This window comes from Neopelma chrysocephalum, unplaced genomic scaffold (genome assembly GCF_003984885.1).
Source record: "Neopelma chrysocephalum unplaced genomic scaffold, ASM398488v2 Primary Assembly neopelma1_23b, whole genome shotgun sequence".
NCBI classification, from domain to species: domain Eukaryota; kingdom Metazoa; phylum Chordata; class Aves; order Passeriformes; family Pipridae; genus Neopelma; species Neopelma chrysocephalum.
In genome coordinates this window covers 6523362-6551293 of record NW_020897692.1, presented here as the reverse complement: position 1 = coordinate 6551293, position 27932 = coordinate 6523362, and the positions used below count along the sequence as shown (strand labels likewise).

General features: G+C 37.8%; 2 protein-coding genes across 3 annotated transcripts in view; one reads left to right on the top strand and one right to left on the bottom strand.

Annotated features, from left to right (window-relative positions):
• Window positions 1–6590, bottom strand: part of RARS2 (arginyl-tRNA synthetase 2, mitochondrial) — a 37232-nt gene extending 30642 nt beyond the window's left edge. The window contains exons 1-4 of the mRNA XM_027695657.1: window positions 6521–6590; window positions 5784–5857; window positions 5070–5175; window positions 1738–1821 (exon numbers count right to left, since the gene is read on the bottom strand). Of these exons, the coding sequence (XP_027551458.1) occupies window positions 1738–1821; window positions 5070–5175; window positions 5784–5857; window positions 6521–6559 (303 nt within the window). The 5' untranslated portion in view covers window positions 6560–6590. The remainder of the gene's footprint in view (window positions 1–1737; window positions 1822–5069; window positions 5176–5783; window positions 5858–6520) is intronic.
• Window positions 6591–6668: 78 nt separating this feature from the next.
• ORC3 (origin recognition complex subunit 3) overlaps window positions 6669–27932 on the top strand; it is a 34646-nt gene continuing 13382 nt past the window's right edge. For both annotated transcript variants that reach the window (XM_027695632.1, XM_027695623.1), the window contains exons 1-13: window positions 6669–6794; window positions 9159–9213; window positions 11066–11163; window positions 13643–13787; window positions 15083–15187; window positions 15962–16116; window positions 17044–17174; window positions 18217–18376; window positions 19192–19305; window positions 21116–21249; window positions 21677–21740; window positions 24706–24822; window positions 25677–25756. In XM_027695632.1, coding sequence (XP_027551433.1) covers window positions 6741–6794; window positions 9159–9213; window positions 11066–11163; window positions 13643–13787; window positions 15083–15187; window positions 15962–16116; window positions 17044–17174; window positions 18217–18376; window positions 19192–19305; window positions 21116–21249; window positions 21677–21740; window positions 24706–24822; window positions 25677–25756 — 1412 coding nt within the window. In that variant the 5' untranslated portion in view covers window positions 6669–6740. The remainder of the gene's footprint in view (window positions 6795–9158; window positions 9214–11065; window positions 11164–13642; window positions 13788–15082; window positions 15188–15961; window positions 16117–17043; window positions 17175–18216; window positions 18377–19191; window positions 19306–21115; window positions 21250–21676; window positions 21741–24705; window positions 24823–25676; window positions 25757–27932) is intronic.

Genomic DNA, 27932 nt, shown 5'->3' with positions numbered 1-27932 from the left:
TGGCCAAGCTTCCTGAAGATAACAGGAGCCTTTAAGAAAGTGAACCAAAGTGGAAATCTCACTTCATTCAGTGGAAACTTTCCTTCCCCCCCTTAAAAAATTACTTTAAAATTTTTCTGCAATAGCTAATGAATAATTTTTTTTTAAAAAGGAAAAGCATCTGTAGAAAACATTTTTATTCTGTTCTTACTATGACACCTAAGAAGGCATGTACTAAGCTAGACACACACAAAAATTTACTCATAGACCTATTCTCTTTATCAGCAAAAGTTATAGCTAGTTTTTTTCTTTCCTCCCTCCTCAGCGACATAATGCAAAATTACATATCCTAATTCCACATATTTTTTCCAGCAAAACTCTTATTAGGCCAGACACAGTTTTGCTTGAATCATTAAACTGACTACAATTGCTACAGATAAAGTACCCTGTGAAACCCTGCCCATAAATAAAATTTAGCACAAACTACTCTTTCAGTGCTATGTTCTTATTAAGATGGATTGACTATAATCAGCTAATGAAAAATTAAAGGGATAAAGCAACTGATTGATAGCTATGCCTATGCAATACATGACAAAAAAGGATCTTTTCATTCAGGAAAAGAGGACTGCAAGCCTAAGTGACTCACTGGAAGTCCTGATGGGAAAAGGGCTTCACCAGTATTAGGTAAGACCTGATTTCTTGCCCCTAATTCATCTGTGGTTATTTTTCTCAGACCACAATATCATTTTCCACAAAAATTGTTAATCCTATAGATTAAGGCCATAAACAACAACACAACATTTGTTGTTAGTTGAACAAGCTAATTGAACTGGTTTAGCAATGCTTTCATTCAATCCCCAGTCTAACAGTACCAGTCATCCATATATCTTTATGAAGCTCTTCAAAATAATCCAGAGTACAACTGTGACACTACTCTTACAGATTGAGCTATATCTTCCTTCGCTACTGGTTTTAAATATTTTTGTTTTATTTTAGCAATTTTGAGCCAAACTCCCATGCCTCTATTTCCAATCAGATCCAGCTGGTTTAACTTACCGTGTATAGATGAAAAAAAAACCTAAAGAATTTCCTGTACCATTGGTTATAAAGAGCATCCAGTAACAACCCTTATGTCCACTAGCAAATTTTCTTCCTCTTCCATGACATGAAAAATTTCTTTGGAAGTGCCTTTGCCTTATCCCAGACTTGAGGCCATTTATCATCAAGAACTGTGGCTTCTTTAATCAGCCAACACTAATATCCATTGGCTCAGTTATAAGCATTAGGTATATACCTTCAGTCAGAATGCTGAGGAATACACCTTCCTTCATTTTTTTTCCTTAATTTTTTTTTTTTGTAGTGAAGCATGTAATGATAGATCTGCTATCAAATATTTTTATTTGAGGTAAAAACAAGTCTCTTTACATGCAAGATCAAAACTTTTGAGTTGTAAACTGTAGAAACTCAAAGATCTAACCAAGTAACCAAGCCTGCATTTTAAAGCAGAGAGAGGAAAAAAAGAGGAGTTATGGTTATCAGTGAACGGTAGACACATTGTTTCCTCATAAGGATAAACTTTTGTGACCCTCATTCTAAACTCTAGGCCTACATGACAAATCAGCAACAGAGATCCTCAAAGAGAACTTATGAAAGATAGTTTTACAAAAAAAATACCTTTCCAAGATAACAGTAGGTATTCTATAGTTTTATACTGAAGAATTTATTTTTACCTTAAAGCACCTGAAAGATACTACTCACCTTTGCTAATAATTCCCTGTTTATTGTAAAGTCCACTGTTCCTGGACCAGCGCTGATTTCACTCACTACAGCATCACATTTTAGCTAAAAGAACAAAATAAAACAGAAACTCTACATGAAAACAGGTAAACTGGAAAACTGTAATTCGATTCACTATAAATATTAATTTAGTCCACTGTAAACATTAAATGTTATTTGCTAGTTTGAAGCAATCGGAAATGGATCATTTCATCAATCCTGCTGGAAAAGGAATGATTTTATTATTTCCCATCCATGCTTAATAGGTCTGAATACAACTCAGCTTGAAATGTCGCACATATGTTCTATTTCAGCTCCTGCCTGTGCACGGTCTGTGTTTTCTTTTGATTGGGAGCAGTAGCTGAACTCTTTTTACAGACAAAAGCTGAGATACATTTGACAACTTACACAGTACCTGACAGCACTTAACAAAAACAACAAAAAAAGTTTAGTGACAATGGGCTGCAGTGCCCAGTGACACAAAATATACCCTGAGATTGGCTCAGTTGGTTAGAGCATGGTGCTAATAACAACAGGGTGGTGGATTCAATCCCCATATGGGCCATTCACTTAAGAGCTGGACTGGATGATTCTTGTGGGTCCCTTCCAACTCAGAATATTCTGTGATTCTGTATAAAATAAATATGTTAAAGGCCAATTTATTAAAAATTTTATTTACAATTATCCATGTTTTGAAAATTCTGAACCCATAAGGCACATCTGGGCAACCAACACCTAATGTCAACACAAATTTGGGCCTCTTCACGGGCTGAGAGTTTTGGATCTCAACCTCTCAGGTTTGAGAGCTTCTCATTAAACTAGTTTTCATAGCCTAGAAATCGTAAAAAAAAAAAAAGAAAAAGAGGGATGAAAAGCATATAAAGAAATGACACAAACCTTATCACTTGGTTAAAATCTTTGAGAGAGGCGAGCTATACATTTCTACTGAAGCTCATCAGCACAAAGAGGAAATTGTACCCCCATGCTAGGTCTCCAGCTTAGACACTGACCTAACCAGGAGAAATGACACCTAGCCTTGAAGTTCTTTAACCTTCACAAGCTCTGATAACAACAAATACCAGTGTTAATTCACAAGCTACATAAAAAAACCCCCAAACATTTACTGTTTTGATGCTGAATTTCCCATTTTACTGTTTTACGGAAGGTCCTTTCTACTTATGGGGCAGAGAAAAAACAGAAATATACACCAGACTTTCTCCATAACATTTGTTCTGATAAATGTTTTCTACATAATCTGTCATTTGTCATGTCAGTAGTTTTCACCTCTTTAACATGAGAGCTGATCTGGCCTCTCCATAGCTTTAACAGCCTCTCCTCCAAGTACTCTGTGGTTCTTTAGTAACCAGATGTCCCCACGCCCAAGGCTTGGACCAGAATGCCACTGTGCTGTAAAGAGGCACAGAAACCCCCAACACAATGTCCCCTGCACAAAGAACTAACAGTACAAAAATGAAACAAGAATTAGCCAGCCAGATGAAATCAAAAGCCCATGGAAACAGGACCCTTTTGACACACAATTCTCAGCACCCAGAGCACATTACGTTTCATTTAGTATCACGTTGCCGTATTATTTAGACTATTTTAGTCAACGGGAAAAATTTCCACCTCTTCTGTCTAACCTAAATGTCTTTATTTCAAATATTGTGACCTATTTCCTCAGAAGTGACTAAGAGCATACTGCTGAATGTTAAGGCACTCCAACAACTGTTTGTCATGACAAAAACTGGTAACTGCCTGCATTTTTCTGTCTGTCTGATAGTTTTAGATACATAGTCTTACTTTGTTAGTTTATACACTGCTCACTTCTTTGTAGAAGATATGACCAATTTAAACAAATTATACTAAAAGCATCCCCTTTATTCATCACTCAACAAAAAACATTCCTAAGAGATTATGGATTCTTTTCTAACTGGTATGGTCTATGCAATTTGGGGGCTTACACTGATGGTCTGTTCTTCTTTACTGTTACAATTGCTCCTCCATATAAAGCTTTAGGGCTAAATGTCCCAGGTTTATTTAATGAGCCACAAACAATAAAGGAGGGAGGCAATTTTCAGCTTCCTAAACATTGGGAATAGCAGCTGTTTTTAAAATGAAAGACAGGACACAGGATAAAAAACTTGTTCCCACGACAGCGTAGTCATTGAAACAGATTACAAAGGAGGTTGTCAGATCTTTGGAGGCTTTCAACACCTGATTTCATTTTAAAAGTCCTCAGCAACCTCATCCAAACACCTTCAACAACCTGCACTGGGGAAGAGACGGGAACAGATAACTTCCTAAGGTCCTTTCCCACCTCAATTATTTTATGGGTCTAGAAAATCTCTAAGCTGTTTCAGAACATTTGGTTGTACATCTGTGCACCATCAGTTCTTTCACCTGAGTAAGGACACTTATCTTGTTAAAAGAACAGGTCCAAGTTATGGACATCTTCAACATCTCAGCAGCGAAAAATGAGATGAAAAACAGTTTAGCTTCTCAATAGTATTACAACTGGGTTTATTTCTCCTTTTTAACTTCTGATTGTAGAGCGACCCTACTGATTCCTTCTCACACTTGCTGGCAATTTCCTAGTTTATACTCCTCTGCGTTGGCATCAGCAACACAGCTTTAGATTGTGAATTATTTTCTTTTTTGGTAAAAATGATTTCTAAAACCTTACCATCACCCTTCCGATTCCCACTTTTTTCAACTTTATGCATGCCAGCTTCTCCAGATTTTTATTTCCTTCCATCCTTCAACGTTTGTGTCACTTCTGTAGACCTTGTTTTTCATACTTCTTCTTTTTTTATGTTGCAGTTAGTCTTAATACCTTGATTACTAAGATTTTCCAAACTAACACTCCTGAAAAAAATTCCTGTTCTAAGAAAACTCAATTTCAAGCAGCTAGGGATTTGAAAGTTTGACCTGTTTGTCTCAAAGGCTAAATTTATCCATTGTTTTTCTAGTGCTGGATTTTGCATCTTTGGTTTTCCAAGCCATCACACGCTCAATTTCTTCCTCAAGTGCTGGCAACAGTACAGACCGTGGCATACCCTTTAGATATCCACCTAACTCCACCAGTATTATTTCTCTCAAACTATTTGAAAACAGCAATTTCAAGAGAACCTCAACTAAAACTGCTTCTCCAATTCCCTGTGAAGATTCTGTGTACAATTACAAGTGCAGTCATCAAACTACTCCGACCCAGACACATGCTTGGAGAAAGAACACTTTTTACCTTATGATGTCTCTTACACCTCTAGTCCGTAAGTTTCTTATTGCATAAATATGTGATGAATGCATTAGCATACCCTTTCAGCCAGCTTCTGAGCTTGAAGATGCAAGTCTTGTGCTAAGCAATCACTAGAACTGTTTTCTATTACAGAAGCAATGGAGAGCCGGAAATCAGCAACGTGCCTGAAAAAAAGCACATATGAAAATCAGGAAAAAAACCCTGTTGCAATGCTGGGGAGATCCGGAAGATCCAAGCTGACTTCTGCATATGACAATTCTAGTTGCCAAGCCTAACCCAGACACATATATCTGAAAGTTCACTATGTTTAGAAAGCTGCAATAGAAGACCAAATATTACCTTTGCTCTAATACAATCAAAAAGTAGATATGGTAAGAACACTATTTCAGAATAAACAAAAGCTATGCTTATGAGTGAGTGTAATTTACTTGCTAACATCATTACCACTCTTGAGCAGGACACTGAAAAAAAATCCCATTATAACTTCACATTGGTTCTAAGCAGTTTCACATTCAGATCATTAATGTTGAAGCATTTGCCATTCAAGCACTGCCCGTAATTTGTACAGTCTTTTAAGAAATTATTTTGAGCTTGCTTGAAAAAATACAGTGATTTAATTAGATTGAACTATTTTCTTACAATTAAATTGGTACATAAGGTTTGGGTTTTTTCCATATTTCTTTTTCCCTAGAGTTAAGCTCTTGCAATAATAAGCATGACATAAAATAATAAAACATGACATAGTATTGTAAGATAAAATGTAAACAACTACCGTTTTTTGGAGACGGGAACGGCAGATATGGACTTTATTAAATTTTCTGGTGGCAGATCCAAAACCTTTGAAAGCTAAATTGGAAATAAAGAACGATTTGGCTTAAGAAAAAAAAAACACAACAAAACCAAACAAACAAAAAACACCAAAACCCCTCAAACAAACAATAAAACAACCAAACAAAAAAAACCCAAGGAAAAATACTGCTCCCTGTTTAAATACCCATAGAGGATGCATTGTTTGTATTTGAAAAAGGAAAGACTTGCTAAATATTATGAACAAAAGAATAAAATATGCGATACAAACTCAAGAAATGTTAAAGGAGCCTTAGGAAAAAAGGCAAGGCAAAACACCACAAAGGTTTGGGATTTTTTTTTCCCACAAAGGATCTCGTCAAACCCTCCCGTGCCATTATCGACCGAAGTAGTCATGGAATGGCAGAATGGTTTGGGTTGAAAGTGACCTTTAAGACCTTAAAGTTCCAACTCCCTGCCACGGGAAGGGGCACCTTCCACTAGACCAGGTTGCTCAGGGCCCCATCCAACTTGGCCTTGAACACTTCCAGGGATGGTCGCTACACTTCACTCAGTTTATCCCAATCCCAGCTCGGATGTGGGTCGCGCCCACTGTGAGACGCCCGGGCAGTGCGGGGGGACTCGCAGTGAGGGCACGAAGGGGATGTCTCGGTCGCGGCGCACTGCCCCTCAGCGCCAGCCGCGGGAGGGAGCGGCGCGTACCTGGGAAGCGATGCTCCTGCGCCAGGAACCCACCGCCATGGCCGCGCCGCCCGGCGGAACCTCCGCGGCCGCCCCGCCCCCCCCCGCGCCGCTCCTTCCGCTCGCCCAGGGGCGGCCTGGGCCGTACCACCCGCGCGTTACAGGGGGAGGCGGAGGGGACGTGTCGGGAGCGCGCGTGCGCCAAAGTCCCGCGGCGTCCTTCTTCTTCCTCCTCCTCCTCATGTCCGATATCGCCGAGGCGCGGGGCGACATGAGCACGTGCTCCGTATCCAAGGTGAGGCGCGGGAGAGAGGGCAGGGGTCTCCCCAGGGAGCAGCGGGGATTGTGCGGGTGCTGGAGGAGCTGGACTCGCGGTATCGCCCGCCGCTCCCTGCGCCTGCTCCTCTTCCCGCCTTCTCCGTCCGCTGCTGTTTCCCGCGTCCCTTGGGCCCAGGTTCCCCGTTGCCCGTCCCTTCCCAAAGCTTTGGTGGCTTTCCGTGCGCCGGCTCCCTCCGGGTCCTGTTTTGCCCAAGGCGCTTTGTGTCCTCACCGCAGTCACACAGAATCACAGAATATTCTGAGGTGGAAGGGATCCACAAGGATCATCGAGCCCAGCTCTTAGTCCTGCCTAGAACATCCCCAGGAATCACACCATCATTGGTGACTGACACACAGTCATCCATCCGCCTGCTCCGCTCTCCTGTTGGCACAATAGAAACGCTGCCCTGGAGCAGAGCAGAGGTGTAGCACCTGTAGGTTTTGTCAGCTGAAGTCTGTTGGCACTTCTTGCTGCCGCTTTCGAAGGCTCGTTGCTTCTGTCCCCAAAACTAATTCAATGCATAAATAAAGATTAAAGTGCTGTCAGCCACAGGTGATGTTAAATATCTGTTATTGCCTTGGTATTTCCGAAATAAAACCTTTTATCTGGCCAGTAGTCAGGGCTGGCAGTAGGGACAGTGCATTCGTCAGAGTGTTAATGCATAGCGAGACTTAAAATTTTAAATTGAAATTTTATATTTGACATTTAATCTCGTGCTTGATCATATAGTGAACAACAGCAGTGGTTTCACAGCATCTGTTTTATCATCACAAGACTGCTATTATATTGTTTTTCACTCAGTTGCAATGTGCAGCTGGATCCTTTGGTGTGGAAGTTGCTGTGCAGATTATTACTTTCAGGAGCGAAGTGCTTCCAAACGAACTTAAAACTTAATCCAAAACTGGTGGATTTCTCTTCAGAAAATGGCTGTTGCCTTTTAGTTTGATAGTGAAATGTGTCACTCCACTTTGCCTCCCAAGTCCTTTGTGTAGTACTTTGCAGTTTTATATTCTGGTCTCAGCTACATTCAGTGGTGTAGGGAAATCCAATGCTTGTAAAGCATTCAATAGTACTTGTGTTTGGTTTGATTAAGCATATATTCTTCTTTTATATAGGTGATTTACAGTTATTCTGGCCAATTCCATTTGTGCTCCTGTTGTGCAGTTTTTGCCGTGGAATTGTTCCAGAGTGTTTAGCACCTGTAGAATAACCATAACTTTTGTCCAGCTGGTTTTAAATGCTTCTTAATATATATGGTAAAATGGAAAATATCTGAAGGCATCTCCAGTTCATAAGGCTGTTTTTCAGAGGAGGCCAATGTAATGTCTTACTTGTATAAGAAAGGAAATGTCTGAAGTCACGCAACAGAGTGGCGACTGTGATCAGAATGGAATATAACTCTGGTGTTTGATTTTCACTACATCATTCTTACACTAGTGGCTGAACTATCCTAGGTTGCGTTCAGTAATCCTTGCTTGTATTAGCATCTCCACTGAGAAATATAGGATTGAATCTGTCTGTCTGTTTATTTTCAACACTTATGTGTTTCCTTCCCCCTTGCTGTAGCGTAAGAACCTTACAGTGAGAGTTTTGAGATTTCTGATATATAGGAAATCATTATAACTCTACAAAAGAGATAAGGTTCTGTAGAGAGGGTGAGGGAAGAAATTTCAGATTTTCTAGAGGAAAATGAAAAAAATCTCCTGGAATTCAAAACTTAATACTTTATGATGAAAGAGGTCTAACTGAGAGATGCCTTCTATCTGGAGGAATTCCTTTGAACAGGGTTTTTTATCTGAACCCTTTTGAAACCATTTGTCATTCTGCTTCTAACTGTCTACTTCTTTGAGTTGGGATGTGGTTGTCCTCTAGCTTGGGCGTGTCATTGGCTTTTGTAACTGGCTTAGTAATACTCATTGCATTGTTCTGGATCACCTATTCATCTCAGCCTCTTGCCTTTTGTTTTTAACTGAAACTGAACAAAGAAAACTGTACTGATGTGTCCTCGGGGAATAATTACCTCTTAATTCTAAACCTGTTGGAAGTTTTGAGACTTCTAAAGAATATGCTACTGTTATAGTTGATGGCTAAATTGCAGAATGTTGTGGAAAGATGTAAAAGTTCCTCACAAGTGTGCTGCGATACTGCTTCCACTAGTGTTACAACTTGAAACAGGAATATAAAGGGACAATATGTAACTTGATATTCTTAAGAGGCTGGCAATTCAGTTCAAATTATTATTTTAATGGAGCACTGAAATTAAAGGATAATAAAGTGGCCTCAGGAGCCAGTTAAAATGATGCTCATATTGAAGTCTGTATTTTTTTTGCTATTCTCTAGGGCTGCTTTGTTTTTAAACCAAGTGCCAAGAAGAGAAAATTGTCTCAGAGTACAGGTTAGTGCATTTTCATATATGTTTCTGTGCTTGAGAAGGGTTAATCCTGGAAGGTTCATCACATCTAATTGAATTTGTATGATGAGTTCTGTCATAGCTGCATGAGGTTTTCTGTTGCTTCTTGATTGCTGAAAACTCATTTCTTTGGAGGAACGCAACCAAATTATTGGCTACTGTAAATGTGGTTTTTTTTATCTCCAGCAATCAAGACTGTATTGCTGTCATTGTCTTTGCACGTTTTTTTACAAGAAAACTCCGTACAATGCTACTATAAATTGTTTACTAACTGATAAACAATTCATCTGAAGAGTCTGAATGAGTCACTTTTAAGCTATGGAAGTCAGAAATTATATCCCATCCATAAGTCTTATATTCTGTGTAGTTTGCCTAAGTTTCTTGTAAAAGAAGAAAGAAAAGCCACTTGTGAAGATCCCATGGCTTCTGTATTTGCTGCATACATTTTCTCTAGATGTGTATTTAGGTATGTTGTCATTTGGGGAAGACTGAACAAGACTGACTCTTATTGGAGCCACAAATAATGCTCCTTGAATAGTTGCTGATTGAGATTTGATTAGGAAACTTACAGTTCTTATTCCCAGGTTAAACTACTTTAGCATCACCAGAGCTGTCAAAAGGTGTGACAATTTGTATGAAAAAGGTGGAGGGGAAATTAATAGGGCCAGATTTTTGTGGAAATCACCACAGGCTCTCATTCATTACCTACTGTAACACCTTCTTTAATATTAAACCCAAATTATTTTTACTGTGGAAGTTGTGACATCTGTAGCTCAGTGAATGAGAGACAGGGGAGTAGAATCCAAGCTGTCATTGCAGGTCATTGCAAGATAAATAAACCAACAACCAGGACCTGTGCATTTAAACCACGTTGAAATTTTGTCCCTTACTGGATATTACGTTTTTGTTTTTGCAAGATTAGTAATATTTGGATAAACTATTAAACATGTTGTTCTAGTTAGCAAATGCTTTGAGGCACAAAAATAAATGTGACTGAACTAAAAATGAGGCAGAGGTGAGCTAGTTTGGTTTCTCATAGCATTTGGTTAGAGTGTTGTTCTAAAGCAGTACTTTGATGTGCATCCATCCCATCTGGAAACCCAATCCTGTGAAGTTTGAGTTGTGAAACTTCTATTATCAATAGTTGATAATACTGTTACATTCCACAAAAGGCCTTCTGAGCATATTTGCATGTGTAGTTTGAGTTTTGGTTGTGTAAAAAAGTATATTATGTGTTAGTATGTTACCAATAATGTGGTGGCTAGATTTTCTTCAGCTAAAAACCTAAGACGTGTAATTGGAGTGAGTTATGTATTTTAAGTGATTTTTCTTAGGGATACAAATGAGGTGATAGTTTAGGGGAGACAATGAAAATGGAGGATGAGGGATGCTTTTTGTTCATCACTTATATTACTGTTTTGGGTGATTTTAGTGCTTTGTGAGATTGTGCTCATCAACTGGTTCTTTTCTAGAGATCAAACCACGGTGAAAGAGACCCACAAAACCTTCTGAAGCAAGGAAAAGATTTTTTTTTTTAATTTTGTTTAATTTTAATAATAAAGGCTGTTTGTTCTGATTTAGCTTTTAGCTCATAAGGGTCTTCAGTTGGAGGTCAGTTCTTTACTTTTTGCCTGCCTACTTGGATAATATATTCTGCTTGTTCCCTCACTTATTCTACTAGATACCAGCAGTTAATTAATTGCTTAAGAGAAAAGTAATTTCCCCCGGATGTATATGTATATTAAGATGTTCGTTTCAGTTGTTTTATTCTCAAGAAAAAAAAATGTTTTGTTTTCATAAGCTTATTTGTGCTTTCCTTTGCTTTCTGTGTTTCTAGCTCATGATTTCGGAATCAGAAATGATGATTCAGAGGATGCTGAGTTGCGGTTTGTTACTTGTCAGTCTTTATGGAATCAAATCAAGTCAGAAACAGAGGTGAGTCTTGTGCTTCGCATTTATAACAATGCTGCTTGCTTCTTTGTTTCTGGAGATCTTTTTTACATGCTTAAAAGCACAGTTATTTAATGCAGAAATATTGACTGAGACTGACATATTTGTCCAGAATATAAAATAGTAATAATAAATCCATTACTTACACATACTTGTAGCCATAGAACTGCATGTTTTTGATGCTTCAACCTGCTGATTCTGAGCTTCTCTTCTTACTAATTGTCCTTTTTACTAACTCCTGGCATACTGCTGTCTTCTGCTTTCAATTCAGTTAATGCTTGCCAGCCCTCTGAGGATTTTAGGCTGGTCTTGACCTCAGTGTTACAGAGTTCATACACGGCAGTCCAGGACTCACAGTGGATTTATGTGAATACAACTGCGTGGATGTCAAATACCGAATGACACAGCTGCAAATATAGTACAGACTGTGTGAACGGGCTTGTCTGGTGGGGGACAGAGTTAATTCCATACTGAACTGTGGCCTCCTAATTGTTGTGTGTTACATGACATGCTGTTGTTGTGTCCACGTAGCCAGCTGGCTTGCATTACAGTATGACTAATTGCTTCCCTACAGCAGGGATTTCCTCCTCTATTGAGTGTCATGGATTCTGGGCAAGTATTCCATGTTCCTCTGCTTGCATTTGGGCTCTAGACATTATGAGAATTTTTTTCCCAAAGTTTGTTTTGGGATATGCAGTAGAAGCCAGATGGATGTAGCTTAAAATCTGGACCCTTGGGCTAAAATCATAAATTCCTGTAATTCTGTTCCTACTGTTCCATGATCCAGCTCACTTGGACTACTCAGTAGGCTTTTCAAACCATGATTAGCCAGGCTGTGTAAAGCAGTGCAGGACTTCACAGTGCCAATCAGAGAGAACACACGGAAGTTTGTGGAGATGTATTTGGTATCTGTCTGACAACTGCTACAGCTTGATGGGTTAACTACCATCCTTGGCAGCAATGGTGGCAGCTGAGCCAGAAACCACTTTGGCAGCTACATGGTGGATTATAGGGAAGCTGACTTTCTGTGGCTATTTCTGGCAGATCTTCTTTCTTGGATCTTCTTTCTTTGGCACAGTGTTGTCAAGACTTTTGAGACAAATCTCCTGCATGGCCAACAGTGGCTACAGGATTTTTTGGTTGACGAAGTGTTGAATTTTTTCCTAGTGCTCTTCAAGGATTTCTCCCAGAGCAGCAGACACAGCCCATCATAGTGAAAGCATCCCTTAACCACTCGCACAGAGCAGGAGTGAGAGGCAAAGAGCCACTGTGCTTCCCATCTGGAAAATCATCATTGTTTCCTGCTCTAAATCTCCTACCCTTGTTTTCTTTGAGGCTGTTAGGAGTTTGTCAAATACTTTTTCTGGTCTTACTCTTCCTGATGGAAGACAGTCCATCCTACATTGACAGATTTATAAGGACCTTTCCTTAGAGTTTGAAGTGCCCAAGGGAAGATTAACTGCAGTTACTTTTGCTACTACACATAGAATTTTCTTCATCCAGCTTCTAGGGTATCTGTGATGCTTTTCCTAATCAGTTTTGAATTACCAGCCTTTCATCCCAGTGTTGTTATGATGTTTTTTACATATTAAATAGTGTGGTAATTCAGGTTGTAGGGGACATTATAAAGTCCCTTGTCTGAACTCTTGCTCAAAGCAGCATCATCTGTGAGGTCAGACCAGGTAGATGAGGGCTTTATCTAGTTGGGATTTCATTTCTTATAAGCTTTCAAACTCTGGTGTAGTAAACCTCATCTGTGGCAGAATACATGGGAAGGTTGTGGTTTGCTGGTTTGGACTTCTATTCTGGGGGTTCTGGTAATGTGCAAAGGGAGCCTCTCAGGATGTTCTCCAGGTACTCCTACCTGATGATTTGTTGGCAGGCCCTGTGCTCATGCTGGTCACTAGTATCTCCTTGAGGTGTTGAAAAATGAAAAAGATTTGACTTGCAGGTACTTTGTTGTGGAGCGCTCTTGTTCTTTGTGTGTCCGTCATGAACTGTGATTGTGGCAGCACCATCTGTCATCTGCTTCTCACAACATGAAAACCTGACAAAAGTACAGCAGGAACTGTCTTTTGTTTTTGGAAGGTGAATTTTGGAAGGCTTTTTTGTTTCAGTATTGCAAGGTATTCCAGTTTTGACTCCTGCTGTCAGAAGTGGCCTTGCAAATGTTCTTATTATGATAAATTTCATCAAGGGCTTTCAGGAACATTGTTTTCCTGTGAGGCAAGGAATTCCAGTTGAACTATTGGGATCCAGGTTAGAAACAAAAAGTGCAGGGCTAAAATATGGTAATTTTAGCTTTAATGTGAAGATAATGGTTATCAGACCACACAAGAAATGGTCATGACCAAACCTGGTGTTTGTAGCAAGGACTGAAATTCCAGTTCATGTGACTTTTCCAGAGTGATACTCTGGTGTTTGCACATTTTTATAAATAAAATCTCTCTATTTATGTTTACAGAAAGTACAGGAAGACTTGAATAAGCAGTTGCTTGATAATCTGATGAATTTTTTGAGCCGGTTTCATTCTGAGTTTCAAGAGAAGACAACAGAATGGACTTGCCGGATGAAATTCAGAGAAATCCCCACTGCAGCTCTTGTCTTAGGTAATTTTTTTAAGTTATATTTTGGTTATGTACATCTGTTTAAAACTGACAGGGAGGTCAAAGAAAATTACATTGCTGACTCCCAACAGTTACTGTGAGCAATATCAGCTTCAAAAATGTTAACGGAAGAGATTGGGCTGGGAGAAGGAAGCAAGATAAAACCTCCCTCCCTTTTGTCTATATGCACAATAGTCCAGTAAATCAACACCTTCCCTAAAGTTTTTTTTTAGGCAGGGGATAGCACCGAGGCACTGGAGGTACTTTGATTCGGTCCCTGTTTCTGCCACCAACATGCTTGGTGGTTTCTGTGACTTAAACATGAAATTACATAGCTTCTGTTTTTCTGATACATGTTCTTTCAGTGCATCTTTACATGTCAGAAAGCAGTGTTTGTGTCTTGGAAAAGGAACAGAGAATGAAGAAAATGGCTGAATATCATATTACTAAAGATAGTAAAGTTCTGAAGTCTTTTTTTTTCTTCTTTTTTTTTCCCCTGCTCCTTTCTTTCAAAGGTTTGTAATTATAATCCTAAACCTGATTCAAAGTAAGTTAATTGCATTTTCAGTGGATCATTTTAGGGAACCTAAAATCAGGCCAGTCCTTCAAACTTAACATGTGAGCACTAACAAAGAGGGGAAGGTACTCTGCTTTTATAGATAGTAGAAAGTAAAAAACTGCTGGTCGGAATATTGCTGTGAAAGAAGCTCTGAATTGCCTTCTGGAGGGGCTTGTTCTTATTTTTTCTTTTTTTTGGTTGACTAAGGATACTAATAAAGGCATTAAATAGTAGGTAGTAGCTCAAACCACTACAGTAGTTCATAGTGAATTCAGATGGAGATTCCTACTCATTCGTAGGAGTTTTCCTCTTTACATAAGACATGTGAGGATCCAGAACTTGGGCATATGCAGTATTCTTCTTCTGCAAAAGGTGAGCTTAACTTCTTGTCTGCAGACAAGTGGATGGCTTATATCAATAGCCGGGATGTTGGGAAACCAATCCTACTTCTTGCAGTTTTGCAATCTTGAGAAATCTTTCTTCTAAAAAAAAAACCCCAAAGTATATGAGCGGTCTTTGCAGTGATTCCTGTTTCTCTTAATCAGGAAAAATTAACATGTATGTCTAGTCTTGTGCTAGTTTTTCATCTTTCGTCATAGCTGGTGCCATGCTTTCCTTTCCTTCCTTAAATGTGTGAGGTATCTTCTGGTTTTTGTCTGCTGTTCAGTTTATTTTTCAGTCATTATGATCACAAATCACAGGAAAAATGCCCTTCAAAATTTTTCTTTTTTTTTTCTAGGTGTAAACGTTACAGATCATGACTTGACTTTTAGAAGTCTCTCAGACTTCCTTCAGAATAACATTACTCCTTATATAGCCTTGCTGGAAGCTAAAGATTGCCCAGGTAAATAATGCAATAGTTTTGCTGCTTGTTTGAATAAGGTATCAATTAATTAGAAATTTTGGCTTTTGCCCCCAAATGTAAGAAGATTGGATGGAGGGATCGTGAAGACTTTCTAAAGATTTGATCAAATCCATGTCATCACAGCAGTAATGCCTACTCTATTTTAAGATGTGACCAGTTCTTTTTAAATCAATGAAGATTGAAATACTACTTAGATGTAGCATACATGTCAAGAACATGTTGCTTAGTGTATTGCGCATCGATATTTTAGGCTGGCTTTCTTTCTATTTAACTGGACAGTGTATATATGTATTCCACTTTTTAAATGCTTGCAGTCACATTATTACAGCAAGGGAATGTGTATAATAAAATTTTGTCCCGCTCTCCTTGCTCTTTTTTTATTTTTTAAGTAAAAATAGTAAAAGTCATTTATGGCAGTATCCTCAGTTCAGTGGATTGGCTGCCTTAGTTATTTTTAGGTCACTCTAATGGTGGGTGGCTGGAGTTCGGGAAAGGTGGAAGACCAACATCTTAACCTGAATTGTTGCTATCTAGGCAAGTTAATTGAATAATTTTTATTGCATTGACAACATGCCTTAATGCTTTCTGGAGCATGAGATGTGCGTTCTGGAGAGAGAAGGAGACTAGTTAGAAATGTGAAAAATAGTTGGGGTAATATAAAAAATAATTGGGGTAATATTTTAGAGTATGGATTGGAGAAGTGTTAGTGAATAACCAAATGTCTTTACCCTGTGTCTAAAATTTTTTGTGAAGGTGTAAAAAATCTGATGCAGAAGCTGATGGGGCAGCTGATGAACTGCTATGTAGATGTGGACTCATTGGAAGATGAGGACTATATGCAGGTTTCCCAGAATAGAATACGTTGTTCAATGTCTTCTCTTATCAAATGGTATGAGAGTGTAACAAAGGTATGTTGTTTGGGTTTTTTTTAGTCACCAGTTGATGAATATGCCTGACCTTTAGATGTGTTTAAAACAGGAATTTAATAACTCAAATTTCTGTGAGAAAATGCCAAAGGTTAACTTTAATACTAAAAAAACCTTGAGATTAGCGTGATTTGAATATAATATGTAACACATATAATAAATGTGGAGTTAGTTACTGATAACATATGAATGTCAGAATTCTGAAACACAAGCAAAAAGTACTGTTTTATCATATGTTTAATTGGGAACTAGAAGCTTAAAATGCAGTATCAGCTTCATGCCAGATGCTTTTCTCCCAGGAGTGCTGAGATGTTTTGTTTATTAAAACAAAACGATGGAAGAACAGCCATCCAGGGCAAAGGTACTGTATTACTGCTAATGAGACATGATGTCATCTGCAGCCCACAGTACATTGGCAAGCAGTAAGAAAATAACCTTCAAAATGTTTATGTATCTTTCTGTATGCTAAAGCTAATAAAGTTTTATACTTTGTTTCTGTCATGAATACAGTTAGAACTGATTTTCTGATGACTACATCAAAGCAGTGTGATAAACAAAAGTGTAATGAGTACATGCTCTTTTTGTTACTGGGTAAAGATATAGGAAATAAGTAATGTCTCTGTACACAACTCAAGTCTCCTCCCTCAATCCCAACAGAACTTCACCAATTCTGTCTCACAGAGCTATTCTTGTCTTTGTTGGAATGTGTGCTTAAAATCTGTTTATTCTTTGTGCTTCGTGCTGTGCCAAACAGAAGGATGAAAAATGGCAGTTCTAGATGCTAATAATAAATACAGCTGACAAAAAGTTCAGTCATGTCACTTTGGAGTAATATATAATCATAGGTGGGATTCAGTCTTTTTATTTTACTGTCTTCTGTTTGTTAATGTTTAATGTATGGCTTTAAAGAAAACAGATTCTGAAACTCCAAGCAAAAAAAGAACTTCTACACACTGGCAGTCTCCTCCAGTTGTAGTCATATTCAAAGACATGGAAAGTTTCACCACAAAAGTACTTCAAGATTTCATAGTCATCAGCAGGTAATGTGACTTGAAGTTTAGTTACTCCACTCTACCCATTTTCTATTTGCAGCTGTTTTGAAATGTGACAGTGAGGTCAGTGTAGTATTGGAATCAAATATTAGTGCTGCTTCTTTGCAGCAGCGATTGAGCAAAAACATATTTGCTAGGTTTTGGGGATAAATTACCCTAAAGCTAACTTGAGTCTCTGAACCAGAGTGCCTAAGGACCAGGTTGAGATGCAGGGTGGCTGATTTAATTTTTCACATAGGACGATTTTTTGGTACTAGTTGTTGTAGAATTTGTGAATGTGAAACTAATTTTTTAAGATGTCTAGATCTTTCTTTTGTAGGCTTTTAAATTTGTTTTCAAAGTATATTTTTGTGTGACTACTGATTTAATGCTGATTAAAGGTCACTAGGTTACTAATAGGAGTGTATGTAAAACTTATACAGTTGGTCAGGATCTGTAATTAGCAGCTGACTGCTTCAGGTGCTCCTGTACTTCTGTTCTTCCTTAACCTGTCTTCCTTAATATCATCTTGTGTGTGCTAATCAAAAACTCATGCTGTTCTCCAAAAAGAGCACCTTTCACTTAGTCCCCAGGTTGAAACTACAGTTGCATCAGAACTGGGACTGCAGTTGTACAATTAATTCAGGGGCAGCATGTGCACCTGACATTACCTCTAAACAAGGCCCAGGCAATTTCTCTTGCTGAGGGACCAACAATAAAAATAGTTTTCTACTTCAGATCTGGCGGATGGATCCTCAAGGGAACATTTTGAAAAGTAAAATCAGAAGTGCACAATTATGTGGAAATCATTAGGGTGTAAGGCAGTGAAAAATTAGGTTTTAATTGTTTTTTAAGTGTTGTATTTTCTTTTGCTTTTTGTGGCAAGGATAAATACCTAATTATGAGCGTATGGAATGTATGCAACAAATCTTTTAACTTACCCCTTTCTGCATCTAAGCTCAGTGCTGTAGTGAGAACAAAATGCATTTGTTTCATGAGTTTCTATAATGTAACTGTTATGGTTTTTTTTCTCCGTTCTGCCATTATCTAGTCAGCATATCCATGAATTACCTCTAGTGCTGATTTTTGGAATCGCTACATCACCGATGATTATCCACAGATTACTTCCTCACTCTGTTTCCTCTCTGCTGTGCATAGAGCTTTTCCAGTCCCTTTCCTGTAAGGACCACCTGTCTACTATAATTGACAAGGTAATTCCCTTTATAAATAGAAGGAGAGTGTGTGTATTGCAGCACAGTCTACATGTCTGGCCTTTGAAGGTAGGTTGGTCTGAAGGTTTTGAAAAGGAATCTGTCCCTGAGAGCTGTGGATTTTGGATATTTCTACTCACAGCTGCAGAGTAGCTTAATACTGAGAGCTCCCTTCTCACACTGAGACACACAGCTGCTTTCATCTTTCATTTGCATTGACATCTGTGCATATATACTTGGGCAACTACACTTTCACATTCACACCTCTTCATTAAATTAGTGCTTTGATTTTGAGTTTTACTTTGTTCCAGAAAAAGATAACTTTAAAGTTAGAAAAATAACAGTTCAGCCTGAGTTTTGCCGCCTCTCAAACATTAGCTGAGTCATCCAAATGTTCAAGCCATATAAATGTTATGCCTGTGGATTCTTAGTACGTCGCTTTGTGCAGGATTTCCAAAATCGTTGTTACACGTGCTGAAAGTAGTAGCATCTCTGTTTATTACAGCAGTCTCTGTTCTGTTTGCAGTTTTACAATAAATACAAAAATAGCTTCAAGCAAAAAACAAAATTCAAACATTGCATTAGTAAAAGGTACTTACAAAAATGGGGTAAAATAATAAACTGAAAATCAATCTTTGCGTGGATGTTTTAGTAGAAATACTGTTTTTAGAAGCTGGCAGTGTATTCAGTATCTGATTTAGTTGAATGCTAACACATACTGAGAGTTGTATCAAATTGTATATATATGTTTTGCTTATTTGAATTCAGGAGAAACTTTCTGCTATGGCTACTTTTTCTTTTTGTCTCTCTTTCAGCTGCTTCTGACAGCCCAGTTTCCCTTTAAACTGGGTGAGAAAGTTCTACAGGTTCTCATCAACATATTCTTGTACCATGATTTTTCTGTCCAGAATTTTATCAAAGGATTTCAGGTAGGCAGTGGTAACAAGAATTCAAATTATGGTTGTGAAAACAAAGGGTAATTACTAGGCACTGAAAGATTTCATAGGACCTAATATTGCTCAATTGTATGAAAAAATGTCCTTTGGAAACAGGTTGGGTCTATGAACAGATGCATGTTTTAAAACTTTAACTGATGAGGGTTTTAGAGAAAACTTGTAGGGTAGATATGAAGAAGCAAAAGAAGTAAAAGTTTACTCTGCCACAAAACCCCCAATATTTTACAATTACATTTAAAAGGGTGACCTGCCTTAGTGGGTAGAAAAGGCTGTGTTTTGCTATAGATTAACTTGTAGCTTTCTAACACCCCTGGCAGAACTGTCCGTCTCTGATTTTCTATACCACGTCCTTGGACTCTGGTTTGTCTTGGTGTGAATAGGCTACAGCAGTGTCTGTTCCCCTCTTGAACTCTTCTGGCATAGTTTCTGGATGCACACTCGTTACCTTTTCAGGGGAATAGTAGCTACAAGGTCACTTTGTGCCTCAGAGTCGGTAATGCTTGCGCTCCAAGCAGCTGTGCATTGGTGCGGAGTTACATTTACCCTGTCTTGGGAGACAAAGTGGAGGAGTTCAAGGTTTCTAAAAATAGTCTGTACAGAGCACAATAATTAAATTTTTGTTGGCTTGCGTAGATCTTCTGTCTAGATGTGTTTCTGTGTTTGAGTCTCCTTGTAGCTTTTGTGGATTGCAGAGAAGGGTTCTCTGAAGAATTTGTAGCCCCTGTAATCTGTTTTAATACAGGTTTGTGAAATTGTTTCTTTCTTGCCTAGTTCCATGTGTGACCGTGTTTGTAGAACATGCCCTTTTAATGTCATATACTTTTAGAGTTTCTCGGATTCTTTGCTATCTAAGATTCAACGATTACATGTGGCCAGAAGAAATATCCTAGCTGTAGTACCTCTTCCTGCAGACAGACCTGTGTGGGCTTTCATAGGTTTCAATTCCTCTAATTTGAAAGAGTCATCAAAATCTAATAATTCTCGATTGGCCTGATATGAAAGTGCAAATTCTAGCCCTGACAACGTATGGCTATGTCATTGTGTGTTAAAAGTATTCGGTGATGAAGCAATTTCAGATCAGATTTTCTAAGTAATAAATAGAAGGGATCACAATTATTATGTCTAAGCATGTTGTTAAACTTTTCTGATCGGAAGTGTCTTTCCTCTTTGACAGTTTTTATGTTTCAAAAGTTTTTAGTGAGGTAGTCTGTTTGATCAGGGTTTGTTTGGTTTTTAAGAATAGATGTGATGAGCATATGCTATTGTTCTGCAAGGCTCTGATGCTGCAAACATTTAATGTGGGCGAAATCGATGATAAAGTGCATTTGTATGTATGCATAGACAGAGCTTAACAGTGTATTTTTGTGTACATGAAACAGAAATTGAAATTAGGATGTGGTAATTTTACTTGTGTACAGCAGTTGCTCTTCATATCTCTAAATGCATCCTTGAGTATTTGTAAGCACTGGAGCTGAATATATAACCTAAAGAATGCAGTAATTCACATAAGTGACTATAAGATATTTGACAAGCTATATTGACAAATAAGAGATACTGAAAATGAACAGCACATACAGCAAAGAAGGTAATTATGTGATTGTATAATCAGTGCCCTATAGTGACTTACGGAATCTTTATGAATTGTAATGAATTTTTTTTAGAGAGTACCATTACTGCCATTGTAGTATATGCATTGTAGTAATAAGAAAGCATTAAAAAGTAGATAGATATAGCAGGGAGGATGGATTTTATTATCATCCCTATTTCTTGCTTTGTTTTTCAGCTCTGTATTGTGGAGCACTTCTATTCCCAGCCTCTTAGTGTACTGTGTTGCCAACTGGTAGATCTTCAGAAGAGAGTTCATTCTTTATCTCATGATCAGTGTGAAAACATTCGGAGACTGCCCTCTTTTAGAAGGTAAAAGGGAAAATAAATTTTTTGGATAATCATTTATTGAGTCAGCTTTAAAAAAGAATAAAAGAGCAAAGGTGAATTGATCAGACGGAGGACGGGAAGCCTTAATCTAGTCGAGAGAGTACAGCTTCTGTGATGTGTAATCACTTGAATTTTTTTTTCCCTTCTTGTTCTCAAGACAGAAACAAGCTATTGTGACAAATAACCATAAATCACTTTTGAACTTGTTAAGCTGATTTGGAGCATAATCTCCAGGGTTTTGGAGTAGCCTTTCAACTTGTTGGATTTGACTGTCCTTTTTCAAGGACAACCCAAAGGACATTTCTTTCCAAAATAAATCTTTGTAGCAGTGTAAACATTTTAATTTTTTTTAACCTTAGAATCTTTCTTTACTTCATAATTTTATGTTGTTTTTCTTTCTTGCCATCAGGTACGTGGAAGAGCAGGAGTCAGGGAAACAGGTTGCACTGCTGACAACAGACAACTTCTTAAAGGTAAAATTTTAAGAATGTCTTTGGAGAACAAAGGTAACTTGCCCAATATATTAGTTCCGGAGCAAAATAAAATACAAGACCAAGATGTATAGTCCTACATAGCATCTTTCATACAGGACATACTGTACTTCATGTCCAGTAATGAAGAATTAGGATTGGCAGGTCAAAATTCCAAATCTCTAGGGTTGCCAGGTCAGCCTTTATACAAAGCTGTACAATTTTCTTGCATCAACTTTTAGTTATGTCTGGAAATATAACTGCTTAAAAGGAAGGTTACAAGGTTTATTTATGGCCAAGTCTTTTCATGCTTACTCAGACTGACTTTCTTGGAAGTTCAGTTCAGTGTTTGAAGAATGTGTAAGTAATCTCAGAGGTTATTTCATAAACTCTTAATCCTTCATACCCTCTGTGTAGTTTCTGATTGAACTCAGTAGGGCAGAGTCTGTGTCCCAAGGCACACAATCACACTAGGTCTCATAAAGGATTAAAACTTCAATTTGTTACATGTTTATCTGAAGTTTTGTCAAGTGATTGAAATCAGAGTACTACTATTGTGAGCCCTTTAAGGATTCACCAACAAAAATCTGTTGGTTATTTTCATCATCTGAACCACTCCCAGTAAAAGCATTGCTAAAGGTAAAGGGTTTCTCCTAACTTTTCATATCAAGTCTAGCTAACCTGCCAGGCAAATGGTACTATAGGGAGAGAGTAATTAATTTGTCCTAGCAGAGCTTCCTGGACTGTAGGCTTTTTCAGGTGTGAAGAACAATGGCAATGTCTGGAAGAGAGGTTAGTAGCGGGCAAGTTTGCAAGTGCAATTATGGTAGTCAAGGCAAGACATGATTTTATGTCATTTTAGGATCCATAACCTTCGTTGGCAAAAACAGCCTAAGCTACTGCTGTTCCCCTACTGTTTATTCACACCTGTTTTGAAAGTTTAAGACTCATCAGCTTAAACTTTCTATGTTTTAAACCTTATACATTTAATAATATACCCCTTATTTCACAAGCTTCACCCTGTAATTTTGGGAAGGAAGCCGGAATTCTTGCGCCTAGATGCATAAGATCCTTATCACAAATTATAATTGAAGACACTTGTTCTAATCTCTACAGTAGAGGGGTAGGACCATTATTATTGCCTTGCCACGCTGGCAGTGTAGTCTGCGTGGGAGGAAAAGTCCTGCTGCTGCATTTATGAGGTGCTGTTATATTCTGTATGTCATGCTAATCTACAGTATCATTCCAAACCTTGGAAACACTTTCAAAGTAATTGTGGTACTCTTTCATATAAATTTACTGCTCATGTTTCAGGACCAGGTAAACTTGGTCTCTGAGCTTAGCCCCTAAATCTGCAATACCCTTTATCAGCTGCATTTATATTCCATGTTGTTACCACTTTTTTAATAACTATGGGAAGAGTTTCACCTGCTTAAAATAATCAGTTTTAAAAGCAGTTTTACATCTTGATTTTTAACAAATCTGTCTGAAAGTTCTCATGGCAAATTTAATTTGAAATTATGTAAAAGTGGTGATCTATATCTGTTATCTATATTTATGGAAATAACATTGCACAGTCTTCTAATAAGGTTTTCAAACTCTTCTAAAACAGAGTATGCCTTTTCACTTCATTATTTGGCAAAATACATTGCTATTTATTTATGTTAACTACATCAGTCTTGAGCTAAGAAACAAGATGAGGCAAATATAGATGGGTTAATAATGCTCTGGGTTTGGGCATATAAGATTGATGTAGGAGCATTAAAGAGAACTTTTTTCTTTTATCACTTTTTTTGTGGTGAGGATAATTTTTTTCTTAATGATCCTACTTAGAATTAATGTACAAACTTGTGAGTGTCTACCCTAGGGTCTTGGAAGTAATTTAAACAGTTGTTATATCGATGACCTTACATTTCAATATATAAAAAGTCTGTGGGGAGAAATGTCATTAATGTTTTTTAACACCGGAAAGCTCTACAGCACCAAGTGTCTTTGTGGTATTCAGTCTTTGCAGTATGATGCCTTTTCTTTCTGTACGTCAGTACTTCCTTATATTGCTTGCAGACAAGGTTTTGCTTTTCTTTTCTCTTTTATACCCTTTGTTTCAGTTTAACTTTAGGAAACTTCAGTGGCTTGTTTTATTTTTCTGTTTGGAATAGTTTGCTCAGAGTTGAGCAAAATGGCAATAAAATATGTACAGAATCCCGTGGTTTTTTTCCTCTTTATCTTTGACAGAAGACAGGAGAGAGAAAATCTTTTATTCACAAACTTAAATGTAACGAGACGAAAGTATTTTAGTACAGTTACCAGAATTTTTGAGTGTGCCTTTCCAGAAGCGTTAATATATGCTTCCATGAGAGGCCAGTATATAGTGAGAATCCATCCAGCAGAAGTCAATAATTTGTTTTTCCTAATACGTGATTTTTTTTTCTGCAGTTCTCAACCCATGAATACACAAAAGTCAAATTAAGAACGCATAGAAGCAGTAACTGAATATTTCTTTATTTTCTGTGAACTGGTTTTTTATCTATACCTAACTAATAAAAACAGCAACCACCCACAATATAAGAAATAAATTTTTAAATGCATTTGTAATATAAAAATGCAAATTTTCAAGTAAAGGTAGCTATATAACTTCTTTTTGCCTATTAAAGGAATAGTGTATAGTCTCATTATTGTGAGATAACGTAACAAATTTAAAGGCCTAACTGTAGGTGAAAATGGTAAAATAATAATTGCAATCAATAACAAATCTCTAGTGAGCTGGAGGAAGAAAGTACAGTTAACAATATGCCATGTAAATGCAGTGAACTATTGAACTGAGCTCTTTTGCTCAGTATCTTAATTTAATATTGGTGATTTTAATTATAGCACACTACATTGTCAAAACTTCAGAGTCATTTTAAGTGCTTTATAAGAGTTTTTAATTGATGTCAGAATGACTTTAAAAATCATTCTGTCACTGTAGGAAGAAGCACAGAAATTGCTGGAGGACTTACATGTTTACCACGAAAATTATGTTTCAGTTCTGAGATGTCTTTATGTTTTCACATCTTCTCTTCCAAAGTATCCTTTGGGCAAGCAGGTAATGTACTGTTAATATGGGATTTGTTGCATTTTTTCTCTAAGTATGATGTCTGAATAAATATTTACTCTTTCTCTTTGTTTACTAATGTGCTGTTTTGCCCTCTGCTTCTTAAAATGGAGACAGATGCTTTCTTGCGGAGGGCAGCAGTGGTTTCTTTCTGGGCATGGGTGATACCTTGTCAATCAACAGGAAGGAGTTTCCAGAAGGATGCAGATGCACAGATCAGCAAAAGAATCCACACTTTGACTTTCCCACGTCTGGGACATCTGTGTGCATTGCAGACAATGTATACTCTTCTACCACCTATTAGATCACTAGTCAAATTCAGATGAAGAGACTGAGTTTTTTAGCAACCTTCTGTACAGGAAAAAATGATAGTTAAGGAACAGTGATAATTGCTTTTCATAACCCTGTTTCTCTAATGTGATTAATCCACCTTCTTATGCTCAGCAGCTTCTTCCAGTAGAAGAGCAGTATATTCTGTGCATGTGCATTTGTCTCTCAGTTCTCCATGTATTACATACTTAAGTAGAGTCTGTCACTAACTACAAATGCAGCATGAACTGTACCAGTATTTGAGAATAACAGGACATTTTAGCTTGGGCATTTGATTAGAGTTCTTCTCTGTTCACTGCAGTTATCTTCTGAATGTTAGTTGTTTGAAACCTGGTGCAGAGCAACACACTCTCCAGCAACACTAGAAGCTTAGTTCTGGAAGATATTCACGTTTCTTTTGCAGTCATTCTGCATCTTTGGGAAACAAGCTCCAAAAGATTTGCATATTGCTTGTTGTAAGATTTCTGCACTGCTTTGTAAAACATGTTATCCTTTCTTCACCTTCTGCATAACAGATCAGGGAGCTGCACTGTGCATGTTTGGAAAACCAAGTGTGGCAGACAGAAGAGTATGAGTCATCTCTTCAGCTAGCAAGGTGATTTCCCCCTCACCCTCATTGTGTTTTAATACCACTATACACATGGAGAGTATCAATCATCAGTTATTCTGGAACTTGAAGCTGAGGATATTACATATTTACAGCTAGCTTTAGGATTGTTTGCAAATGTAAATGACTGCTGTTTTCATTTTGGTTTTCTACTGATTTCTGCGAAATTCAACCAGGTTCTAATATCTCAGATACCCCAAGTAATTATGCTGAAACCACTGAGATTATTTTGTGCAAATGAGAACATGATTTGGGTTTTGTCTTTTAAAGTATGATTGTGTTAGATATTATCAATCAAATTATTAGTGTTAGTTGGCTTAAATGTTAATCTGTTGTGAAAATTAAAATCTGTTCCAAATGAACAGTAGCTCAGACCTTTCTTTTTTTATTTTACTACTTTCCCTCTGTTCCTTTTTTGTCTAATAGTTTGTATAGGGACTGGGTTAACTTTTTGTGTTATTGTAAGAGTAGGACTTTAGGAGAGCCTACACTAGTGTTGCTTGCCAATTTTCTTAATAGAAAACATTTCAATTGCTGTGTTACAGCTACAGACATTTAAATGTGCTTTAAACAGACACGTGGCAGGTGTCCTGATAATTGCATTCATTCAAATAATACATCGGTTCTGTCGCACGGGAGCCAATGCGACACCGTAGCCATAACTGCCTCTTCTAGAGACCCTGAGCTGGTGAGGTTTGATGTGTTACACTGTAAAACTGAATAGAAAAAACATGTCAGTGGTGGGTGAAGAATAATTTTTTGGGCTCATATACACAAGGAAATACATGCTTCAGACTGTACCTTTGCTGTACTGAGTGCTTCTTACACATAGCTACTGCTCTGTGTTCTTCACTCTCATCCCTTTGAAAGGATTACATGCTTGATTTGTCATTTCTGCAATCTGTCTCTCTAATTCCTTCTCTGACTTTCCTGAATCTTGACAGCACTCAGTCACCTATCAACTCTTGCCCACAAATGTGTCATTCTGCTTTCCTGTATTGTCTGTTGTAATCTCTTAATAACGCTTGGCCATTTTCCCCCCCTTTTTCTTCTCCTATGTTTAATTTGCTTTCATCCTCTCTGAATTCGTCTGTCTCCTATCTCAAAGCTGATGCTGCCATCAAATTCTGGCTTGCTCCCCTTTTATTCTTATCTGTTCATCTCCCTCCTGTTGTTCTTCTGGTCCTGGCTCCCACTGTGGGAGCTTCTGATAGAAATACAGTGAACATGGTAATTCCTTTCATAGATGATGATTCTATGATTCTTTGTTTTTATCCAGAAAGTCTAATAATTTCCTAACAAAACTCTTCCAACATAATTTGTTCAAATACTTGGAATTCTAGCTGTGACTATTTTTTTTTGAGCTTGTAACTTTAATTCTACCTTCCATTTTACACATGTCCTCTTGTCTCTGCTTTTTCTACATGGAATCTTTCTTGCCATCTTTTAGAAGAAAATGATAAAATGTGGTCTTTCCAATTCGACTCGTAATCTTTTTTTTTTTCCCCTTTTGTTCGGATTTAGAAGTTACTGTTCCTTAATATCTCTGCCTTCCCAGGAGCCACATCACCTGTTGATGTCCTTATGTTCACCTTTCCCCATCTCATATTCTTCTTTTCGATGTTTTTCTGAAATCCATCTTTTTTTCCTTGTATTTAGAAAGTAAAAAATAGAAAAGATTTGGATCAGCTTATTTCTCACTTTTTAACAAAGTATCTCTTTTGCCTTTCATGAATTATGTTTGAATGTGGGGGTTTCAGTTGTTGAATTGAGTTTCTTTTGAGGTTAGTTTCTCTACTTCACCCTTTCCTTGGACAGGCTTTTATCTCTTCTACTAGAAATGCTATCCCCAAAGATCATGTTTCAGGTCATTTAACTTTAGCAGTCTAGATAGTAGTTATTCTTCTGGAGTTGCCTAGAGTCGAAAAAGTGTGAGCTTTATTTCACTTTGGATTAATCCAGTCAGAAGAGAGAGAAGATAAGAGATGCTGGAGAGTGTCTCACTTGATTGGTTATGTGGAGCTAACTGCCCGGGACATCTGGTCAAGCTTCTAGGTGGCAAAACTTGCGGTCTGACCTATTGTCCTCTGTCTAGACATTGTACTCTGTTTTTTGTCTGCCAATCAGTGATGGCTTTTCATCATATGCTGCTTATCAGTCCTGC